Here is an 11,674-nt window from a genome sequence, read left to right as displayed (position 1 = left end):
TTCCTTCTCCCTTCCCCCTTTCTATGCATACCTCCTTTCACCCCTCTCTTTTTAAACCGTATCCCCTACTTTGTCCTCCCCTCACTCTGTATTGTCTCCCCTCCCTCTAAGTGCTGTGGGGGCGGTGACCCAGTTCAGGGGGTGGGAAGGGGTGTATCGCAGCCCAATGTGACAGCCCCCTACCCCTCATCACTCTGAGAAACTGCTCACACTGACACAGGGACAGACCTGCAGGTCCGGGGCAACTGCTCACTGACACAGGGCTACAGCCACTGGACACACCAGAGGGCACTCAGGGCAGCACACAGGGGCCAGTGTAACAGAGCTAATGGCCACAGCCATATAACTTCTGGAAGTTCAGGTAAAGCCACTCACATTACTGGGTGAGGAGAGCACTCAGTGCCACAGAGCCGGCAGGTGACCACAGGCCAAGGAGTACAGGAAAAGAACCACGGAGCTGACACTCAGTGCCACCACTTGGACATTCTGTGACTTGGGACATCTGTACGAGCCCTGCCCTCCGAAGCAGTGATACCAGTCAGGCAGTAACACTGGGTGGCAAGCCACATAGCACACCCGGTTTGTGCCAGTTACCACCCAGCATAAGGAGAGTGTCACTGGCAAGGTAGACCCCAGCAGCTGCTACACACTGAGGATTGTGACAGATACAGGGAGAGGTGGCACCGCCTGATTAAACATCCCTGGACACCACCACCTCCTCCTTCACTCGTGGAATTTATATTTGGGGATCACCTCCCAGTGGAAGGGCAGTCCCTCGTGTTCTGGAACGTTCAATCCACAGGTGTTGGAAAGGAGTATACCCTGATACCCATTCACCTGATTCTGGAAGGGCATCACCTGCTCTTACTTGTAGAAGTGACATCTCCCACTGTATATCATCACAAAAGGATTATTGGCAGTAACAGGTTCCTCCTCTAACAAGTTACCACTAAAGAACATACATGCAGGTAAGTCTCACCATAGACAGGTGTGTGTCTCAGACACTTTCCAAATGCTGCAGGTAAAATGAATGGAACATGTAGTTTTTTTATGTTCATTGAATTACTGCTGTGTGTGTCTGTCGTAATGGAGACCTTCTACCGGGATGGATGCCTCACTTCTCAATCGTTGTTTCCAATTATGCATGTATCAAATGAGAACTTGGATACCAGTCTTGTATAATCACACCCCTCCTCAATTTGTACATAGAATGTACTCTTGTCTACATCCTAAATGGTTCGTTGAAATGAAAGGGTTAAACAATGATTAGTCACCTATGCCTTCTCGTTAAAGCTCTAGTACACTGTATAAAAAAACCTTTTGTATTGTGACTTGTTGCATACCTTTTAACTTCCCAAACTACGGCCACCTCTGTGGTGGGATGCTGGGCCAGTGTGGGTGGGTCCAGTGATAACTGAGGTGTGAGATCAGAGGATGTAGGAGGGTTTAGGCTAGGAGGGCACGTTTAACGCTTTGAGTGCCATGGTGTGTGCAATACATTGTTATACACATCTCGCACCTAAAGGGTTAATGAAGGTACACTGTCCCTTGTGTGTATTCTTTCTTGCCTAATTCACACCCTTAAACCTTACGGTTAAGACGCATTGTTTGCCCAGTTGGATAAGTAAATCATACTGGTATATGTGGGTAGCAGCACTGGGATGTGGAGAGACTGATGCTAAACATGGTCTTGTGGAACAAACACTGTTGACACCACTTCAGTGGGGGGGAATCCCACACTTTAGGAATATATTGTATTATGATTCATCATGATTATCATTAGTACTCTTTTCTTAGTATTACGGTTTGTTACATGTCCTGTATGCTATTTTTTATGCTAACAAATACAATTGTGTGGTAATACTTATTGTCAATTAGTTACAGATAATACTATATATAATCACACCAGTGAAAGTATTGATTTTATTATGGCAGATTTACTGTGTAAACTGTGTGAGTGTATAACTATATATATAATATAAAACCATCCCCCACCCCACCAGTAACCACCACTGGATTTTAACTCAACTCACTTTAAGTTTGTGGAAACTTGAAGAGGGTGCCACTTGTAATCCATGTTGGAGGTACATTAGTATATTGCCTGTAAATGAACAACTTTGCATTTCCAACATCTGCTGCTCTCACTTCTTACTCAAATGGCAACTTTATAGCAACAAAAGCAATTCTTTAATAGCTACATGAAGAAATAAAAATGCACAGTGTGATGATTTGGGTCTACAGAGCATGTCAGAGTTATTATAGGCCTATATATAAATATATATATATAAAATCACTTGCATTGTCAATACTGTCAGCAGGGTTGCATTGAGATCAGTGATGCCCTGCAGGAGGCATGTTCATAAGTGTACCAGTTAAAAGGTGAAGTCTTATTGCCTTAATCCAGTACAACAATAAATTAAAAGCGGCACCAGAAGTGTGTGGTGTTACCCAGCGTCACAATCCCATTAATAACGTAATTTCGGTTAGGTTTTCTCCTAAATGACTAGTTAATCCAGGTGGTGGTATGATGATGTTTCTACAGTGGGATTCATTGGATTTAGCTTTTGTGAAATCAATGTATTTTTTGTACAATAGGAGTTATGTATAGACACATGTTATGCATAAAGAAATTCCTGGGAATGGTTTTTAAAAGTGGCGCATCTAGCGGGAATGTTCCATTGGTTGCCACGGTGATTGGTCCATGACATAGTGTTGGAGTATCTCATAATTCCTTATGTAATAAACTAGCAATATTTTTGAACAATCTTTTTTGAGTTATATCAAATCTCTAAAATGTGGCTTCATAAAGGAAAGCTCTTTGAAACTCCTTGTTCTAGACTAATGTTAATCTAAGAACAGTGAATAATTGCTGCTCTGCCTACATATGTGTCTAGACGAACAAGGAATTGTTTATGTGTATGTGTGTATATAAATATATATATATGTTTCCCTCTATTCCTCAGTTCTAAAGCCATACTGATATAATATTAGATAGATACAGATCAATTTGTATGCATCAAGGGCAGTTCTGTATCACTGGAGCACTAAGCAAGGAAACCGATAGGAAGTTCCTCCTGATTGCTGTACATTTATAACGGCCGCAGAATTGTTCAAAATAATCTCCATTATATCCTACTACTAATGGGTGCAGCTAGTTTCTGGGATAATATGTAGGCCTTTACCCTGTTGTACCTGTTTTCTACCTGCCCAACAGATCACCCCATCATGAGCTATAAAATATAATCCACTTACTCCTCCCAAACAACCTCTGTGCATTAAAAGAGATACCGTAGATATTTTCACATCAGAAATAAATTGGTCCGGACAAATCGATTTGTACAAGAAAAACAAATGTCATTGTGGTCCAATATTCATCCATATGGTTATTTAGTTCGGCCAAATATCACTCATTCAGATATTCCTGAAAAAAAATTGGACAAACCAAAAAGGGAACAAAAATGGGACAATTGGTATACTGCAAAATATAAACATTTGGTACACAGATTAATTAAAAACATAAAACCAAGTAAGAGGAGATTATTTATAAAATATACAATTTACAACTATAGATATTTTTACTGCTTGTCCTTTTTCCCCTCTATTGGTTACTGATCTGTGAATAAAATCAACATTTAGTGGATGTTCCCTAAGTATCAATCATGATATTTTTCTCATCGGTTATTACTTGTTTTGGAACCACAGACAGAACTCCGAATTAAGAAACATACAAATATATTCATTCATTGTCTATTTTATTTGTTCATGATATCTTCATATGGCGCTTTGGAGTTAGGGAATTTAGGTGACCTGCCGATGGGCCAAAATTCGGACAAATACCTGTTCATTTCAAACTGAATGCACACGTTTAAAAGGGGTATAAAGCTGTATTCAGTCACATTTACTCCATGTATAGTTTAACCACTTAAGGACCAAACTTCTGGAATAAAAGGGAATCATGACATGTCACACATGTCATGTGTCCTTAAGGGGTTAAAATGTTATGCATGCTATGCAAAGTAAATGTTTACTTTGCAGTGCCATGTGTTAAACACCCCTCTGTAATGATAGAGTTAAAAACATGAATGGCTTTACTGAATGGATAATTGATCCCATTGTTTTGGTACTGTGTGTAAAGACCTCTCCTTTATCAGGGGAAAGCCCTTTCCGAGGCTAAAACCCATTGTAAAGATTTAAATGAGCACATAATCATGTCTTCATAAAATACCTCTCCATGTCCCTAACACCAGGTATATTCTTACTTAATGATACAGATTCTCGCAGAGCTGATGTTTTGTTTGAGATTGTGAAAGTTAGGGGTTTATAACATGTTTGGGAGATGAACAAAGAAGCTGGGGCCTAAACACAAACTAGATATAGAAACATGTTAGCACAACTACAATTTAGGAAATGGAAGTGGGGCAGAAGATCTAAGAGAGGGACTGACAACTGGGCAGGGAGGTTTAGAATATGGTTAATTGGATGCAGACGTTATAAAAGTGGGTAGTGATGGACAGAAAGGCTAGAGGAGTGTAAATGAGATGAAGAACGCAGCAGACAGTTTTAGAAAGAACTAAAATATACAGTGAGTGGAGTGGGGAAGGATGATGGACATGGAAAGTGAGAAAGGAGTAGTAGGTCACCAGATTTATAAAACAGCGTACAGTAGAAGGTTTGAGAGCAAGAATGTCTTTGGCAGGGATTGAGAGATTAAAAATGGGTAGAAGAGTTAACAGAAAGAAAAACATAACTGAAGATAGGTTGAAGATTTAGGAAGTCTGGAAGAGAATGAACATTTAGGAAAATAGACCGCTAGCTCACTGGTAGCAGATATAGTGACACACACACACACACGCACGCACAAAACATTGAACATAGGACAATCACCCCTCGGTCCCCTTCAAAGAAGGTACCTTGGGACGCGAGGACGAATGTTCAAGGTTAACGCAAAATTTCAAGCAGATTCGTTGCTCTACCCGCTCAGTCACATGCTCACTCAACAGCGTCTAGCGCCCCCACTGACTAATAAAGTGAAGTCGTCATTGCTCACACATGCACATTCCAGTCCACTCTCCTTGGCTGCCAATTTACATTGATGTCGGGTAAACAGTTTTCGCTAGATTAACAATGGCTGGACTTTTTCCAGGCAGACCTCATGTGTGTATGTATGTATATGTATGTATGTATGTATGTATGAAAATAACCAGTTTGGCGTAATGCTGAGACATTGCGTGTTCTGCAGGACAGAGGAGGGGGAGAGAATGAGATAAATCAGTGTATTCTTTCTTGTAAACACTTTATACTTGCAATAGACATGGCTGAGATTTCTGCTTAAGAACAAAGGAATAGTGGGTTCATTCTCTTCAGTTAGAGATTAACCCCTCCCCAATTTATAAACTTGCCTATCTGATAACAAACTTATCTTGTATGTTCTGTGCTGATAACTGTTGAACAGCTGAGATGGTGTTGATAGATCCTGTAAACATGTTTAATGATTAAAGGCTGCAGATAACAATCCAGGGGCCGGAAAGCCAGGAGTGTAAGGATTTAGGTGAAATGTACAACTATTTTAAATAACTACCTGGATAGTCTCTTCCAATATTTTAAACTTAAATGGGTTATTCCAAGCACCATGACCATTTCAGTGATTTGAAGTAATCATGGTTCCTGGAGGCTGTGTGTGCAGCATTTCACTATGAAACACAGTGTAGACAAAGATTAACCCCTTTGCTGTCTTAAGTGTAACACCACGTCCAGCAGCATCATTCGGACATAGTTAGCCATTTTGTTCTTGCTAATGTCAATTCTGTGCATATTTCTATGCACAGAGTTGCATTCATTCACAGAGCAGCTTCTGAAGCTCCACTGAAGCCAGATGCACATCACCAGCCACAAAGGTAAGATGGCAAACCATTGCAAAATGGTTAGACCCATTACCTGGAAATGGGGCCAGTGTATTCCTGGCATCATGACCCACTACAGCAGACTTTATTGGTTATGATGCTTGGAGTAACCTTTTAATACAACTAGTGCCCTATCAAATAAACCTCAAATCAGTGTTATAAATAAGTACTTCTAATAGCAGACTAACATAAAACACATGAGTCCTTTATATAATTATTTTATCTATTATCTATACAAAGCTATTAGCAACAAAAAAAAAAAAAACACTCAGACCAGAGTCACCAGCCTTTTAGCCAACAAATACTAATGGCAGCTTATTAAACATAAAAATAAATAAAAAATAAACACCTATAGTGCCAGCATGTTATCCACTAAGCTTTTCCACTAGCAAGCCTGTTTTCTAAATACATATATAATAATGTGTAGAGTTTATTCCACATAAATGAGTTCAGTCTTTCATGGTAGGGGTTACATGCATGTGCATAACTACTGTAATCCAACACTAGCATTGTGCTGTGATACGTTTTCTTTTTTTAGTCCATCTTTAATCTCCGATTTTATAGTCAGGGTTTCCAGTTTGCCTAATGTGAAAAGACAAGTTTTTTTTTTTTGTTGCAAAAGTATAATTTTATTGGCCAGGGGTATACACAGCAGAAGAGTGTCTTTCCAGGCAGGTAAATTAGATTCAAACACTCTGCTAAACACCTTGGGGTGATAACCTTAGCATAGGTTTAGGATTTCTGTAATTGATCGACAAGCACTTTGCTAGGTGTTACCCTGAAAACCTAGTTTGTATCCGACCCTGGGGACAAGAAAAATCTGGACTAAAGAGGCTGAATCTTTTCAGGAGGGGAGGATAGTACAAGCACAGTAATATTATATATTTTTAGTAGCAGGAAATAAAACTGTAGACAACACATCAGCATTGTTACAAAAAAATGGATAGCATGATTAGCATAAAAAAGAAAAACGTTAAACGACATAAGCAAGTAAATATATATGAAATGCAGGCATTGGTTCACTGGAACTTATTTCAGCCTCTATTCCACCAAGTCTTCCTCACGTGATAAATCTTTTCAATGTTCTTGACATAGAATCGACTGGGTGCAGTGGGTGGTCCAGGGAGTCAACAGGTTATCAGAGTATTAGTTTGAATAGGACAATGTTGTCCATTTGTGTAAAAGACTGTATATCACTCAAGTATAGACTTTTAGATGAACTTATTAAAGCAATTATATAAATCAACAGTATATGGATGAACTTGCTGGCAGCTCAATGAATGGCAGAACTACAGCAACCAGTAGATCAAGGAAAAAAACCTATGGTGGCCCACAAGGTTTTGTAGGGACAAGATGGCTTTCAGGATGCACAATCTAATCAAAATAGGTACAATTAAACAAAGACTAGTGCAGCTAAAATTGACGAATGAACGTCAATACTCTACTTACATAGCAAGTGACATAATATGCAAATCCTCAGGATGGCAAAGACGCATACCAAACATTGGACACTACAGTGTAATTGTATAAACAATATGACAAGTGGTAGTTATTGGAACATTCCAAGCACCAGGATCATTACAGTAGTTATGATGCCAACTCCAGTAGTCACACAGTTTGCTGATAATTTGACTTTTTTTGCCTGGAGCCCACCAGGCTCCATTCCCAACGTTTTTGCTCCGAGATAAGCTTTACCGTGCAGGGCCTAGTAAGAAGTCAAACCATTAGCAAAATAGTTTTGCTGCTTACATTGAGAGGGCACCAGGGCTCTCCTGGCACCATAACCACTACAGCTTGCTGTAGTGGCCATGATGCTTGGAGTGTTTCTTTAATGGTATTTTAAACAAAGTGCATGAGAGGATATCTGCAATGATGACCATAGCAATGATGATAAATGCAAAGCCTGAAGACTATTACTTTACATTACATGCAGTCTTTGCTACTGCAACAGTATCCAATATATACCACAGCTCAGGTTAGATTTGGGCAGGGCTCTGCAAGGGTTGCAATAGTCTAGCAACCCTATTGCACTACAGTTTACATGGTACTCAGCCAGTCTTTAGGGGCAGTGGGGATGGTTTTATTAAACTGGCTGAACTTCATTGGAAATAACCCTCCCAAACATCTCCAGTTGCAAAGTTATTCTCTAGTGCTACAAGCCAATAGTTTTCCTTAAGATGGTGTTCTTTTGTTAAATAAAGATATGCTGTTATAGTGAGTGAATAATAAGTACATTGAAGAATGTATTTCCCCTCTCAGTTGTGTTCCAGCTTATCTATCCCTTCTGAAAAATTATCATGTTACATTCTCATAGGATGAGCATTGATATAACTCCCTTATCAGATATTTTTAAATTGTTGCTCACAAAGCATGCATGCATCTAGATGCATTTTATTAAATTCAATTCTTTATTTTTGGACAGCCAATAGCAGAAATTATAATATATAGGAATTTGTCACTTGACAAATGGTAACCGTAACCATAAGCTTGAGCATCATACAATCTAGAGTAAGTACATACATTGCTAATTGTAGAATAAAATCGCTGTTCGCCATTCCCACAAAGTGCCAAGTAGGTGCTGCGTTTCTGTCATTTTCAAACCTACTTTAAATTAAACCCATCAAAACTGCAAACACCGCATCAGTAGTTTCTGCAGGCCAGCCATTAATGCAAGTCATTCCCCCAAATAATAACCCCTTCTCCAGGTGCTGGAGATCGCCACATTCCTTGTCGTCAAGTCTTCCCATAGTCTCCCAAGTCTATGCAGGGAGTCCACAATTTTTCAAAGGATTGAGTGGTGTTGTGTATTATAGCAGTCAGTTTGCTAGATGGATTTTAAAGAGTTTATTTATGAGTCCTTAAAACTCCTCTTAAACAACCATAGTCAAAGAAAAGAGTCGATTGTGTAGTAGTTCACAATATGTTTGTACTTCAGAAATAAAGAATAAATGGAAATCCTCAATGTATCTGTGGAACGCTTTATCACAAAGCCAAGTGAAGTGAGATGTGGGTGGTCTGCAGGCTGTGGACAAGTCCTATACAATGTCCGTAAGGTTAAATAGGTGACAGTCAAAAGCTTCTGTGTAGAGTGCTGCTCCTGTTAAATGAGTCCTCTGACAACTTGCATAGAATGGGACAGAGAAGAAATATTGGAGGGGGTTAGAGGGTTAATTATGTTTTGTAATATATTTAACACTTTCAGTGCCAGGGAAGTGAGACTTCTATGTCTAGAAGCTTTTAGAGGTTCATTATTCACATCTAGCAAAGACGAACTTAATTTGCCTTTTGCAAGATATATGAAGGAATGTTAATTAGCTGGGATACTACAGACTAGGGTTATCCATCTACAACTGTCTTTATAGACAGCCCTATTCTAGATGTCAACAGAACACCATGAAATGTTACAACACATAGGGGCCATTGTGGACCATCTTATGTCGCCCTTATACTTGTGTGTTCTTTAGGATAGATTTATGTATATCTCAAGCATTCGTGAATGTGTGTCAGTCATCTCCTACATTGTCGCAGCCTTCCTGCACCAGAGAATGAAGTTAATTTAAATGAAATGCTTTGTCTGCATTTAGAAGGCAGTTATCCTGGTAGTGTAGGATTATTGTTATTATATAGTACCAACACATTCTACAGCTCTTTGCAATTCTAGAAATGGGATATTTAGCAGTAAAGAAGGCCATACTCAAACAGGAGTATTTGAAGCAGGCATATATATTGTTAGTTGTCTTGCCAAAGGACACTTACTGGTAAATTAGTCTGATCCAGATTCAAACCTAGGCAACCACTACTTTATCCAGTCATGTAACCATGGATACAACGAGTGCTGGATTTGACATTTTTAATTATTATCAGTGAGTTTTTTTACCACGATATTGAAATGTATGTCATACAATTGTGTTTTCTCTTGTAACGTGGGTTAAATATACAGAAAACATCAAAACTATCTCATATACCCCCAACCACCAGGACAGATAGCCTGTTTTAACACAAAGTTCCGCCTCCTAGTCCTTTTTATTTGCCAATAATACTGTCCATGGAAAACAAACATCCACATCATAATAGGGGCATATACGACATAATGGTAGAAGTAAGAAGAGCTCATTTAACAGACTAGGAATAGAATAGAAAAAAGAACAACATCCTTGAAATAACATGAGAGGGAAACCAACAATGACAGTGTTGTGTGCATCGATGAGGGGACAATCCTCTCCTCCTTGTCGTTCACAAAATCCTGGCTTTCCGTCATGTAAGCTAGTGTAATTTTATGTCAAGACACGGAGGCTCCCAATGTGCGTGTTCAAATCTGTGCAATGTCTGAGGAGAAAACATAGAATAGGCTTGAAAAATAATTCACAGAGAGTGGATTCCCAAGACCAGTCCACAGTCTTCATCCTGTCCTCCAATCTACCAATGGGCGCACTGGCTTCGAAAGCTGGAGTGTGCTCCAAATGTAAAGACATTCACTCCTGTCTGTTGCATGACCCACTTGATTCAAGGAGCTGTAGACTGGAAGGAATGGATGAGGAAAAAAAAGTTGCATTCAGGAAGGTCTGCTGGAAGATGCTGTTCTGAGTTCATTCTCCTTCAGACGGGCCACTGGATGCAACTGAGGCTTGGTTGCAAAAGATAGAAGACTGACTTTGAAGCCAATTTAGTGTATCTGGGAATGTCAAACACACTCTAAGGGTATAAGAATGTGTGTCATAATCCAAGGCCTGGACATCTAAAATCCTCTTACAGGAAATTAGAAAAAGAACTGTTGCAAAATTTGCAGATTAGGAGGCCAAGATTCAAAAAGAGAGAGAACAGAAGAGACGTCCCATCTGTAGGAATACCTGGACTTGCGTGGGCAGGAGGTGGGCCATCCTTGCACCCGTAAGGAAGGGGTAAACTAGGACACCAATCACATCCCTGATGGTTATGTTTCCAATCCATTTTTCCCTTACAAGGTGTCTAGTTGTGTCCAAAACTCATGGGATCTCCCAAGGTCCCCTGAAGATAAGAGGGTGAGGGAACCATATAGTGGTGGGAAGTGATAGTTCCCTTTAAGATATTATAGGGCCTATGCAGTTCCCCTCTTTTTTATGCTAGTATATCTTTGGGTAAATAGAGCCAAGCATCATCATGGTCACTGGTCATACCCCAGCTGCATTAGCTTTCCTTGTGGTTATATCAACTACAATTACATGTGATTGATACAGGCCCAGGATTGCATATACAAGTTAAAGGCTTATATTTGCAACAACATTTTAATTGTTCCTCAATTGTATGCAGTTAACAGTAACAATACTTTAGGAGCGATAGGAAAAGTATGGGATTAAGAGTGGGGTTTGCCCAGGTATAATAAATGTATGTTTAGAATTTGGATCTTGATATACAGCCTATCTTTGGACTCAAATGGGTTGTTTTCCTACTGTGGTCCCACACACTGAACCTTTGTCAAACTGCAATTCTAGTCCACTTTCAAGATATTATGCTTAACCCCTTAAGGACCAAGCTTCTGGAATACAAGGGAATCATGACATGTCACACATGTCATATGTCCTTAACCCCTTAAGGACCAAACTTCTGGAATAAAAGGGAATCATGACATGTCACACATGTCATGTGTCCTTAAGGGGTTAAGGGGTTAAAGGACCACTCTAGGCACCCAGACCACTTCAGCTTAATGAAGTGGTCTGGGTGCCAGGTCCCTCTAGGATTAACCCATTTTTCTATAAACATAGCAGTTTCAGAGAAACTGCTATGTTTATGTTGGGGTT

General features: G+C 39.7%; 1 protein-coding gene across 1 annotated transcript in view; it reads left to right on the top strand.

Moving 5' to 3' along the window:
- Positions 1-210: 210 nt before the first annotated feature.
- The window catches only part of WNT5B (Wnt family member 5B), a 190,564-nt gene continuing 179,100 nt past the window's right edge, over positions 211-11,674 (top strand). Inside the window, exon 1 of the mRNA XM_063447675.1 lies at positions 211-968. Coding sequence (XP_063303745.1) covers positions 963-968 — 6 coding nt within the window. The 5' untranslated portion in view covers positions 211-962. The remainder of the gene's footprint in view (positions 969-11,674) is intronic.

The sequence above is a fragment of the Pelobates fuscus genome, chromosome 3, assembly GCF_036172605.1.
Source record: "Pelobates fuscus isolate aPelFus1 chromosome 3, aPelFus1.pri, whole genome shotgun sequence".
In the NCBI taxonomy this organism is placed as follows: domain Eukaryota; kingdom Metazoa; phylum Chordata; class Amphibia; order Anura; family Pelobatidae; genus Pelobates; species Pelobates fuscus.
The sequence above is the reverse complement of the archived record's forward strand: the minus strand, read 5'-3'. Positions and strand labels throughout refer to the sequence as shown.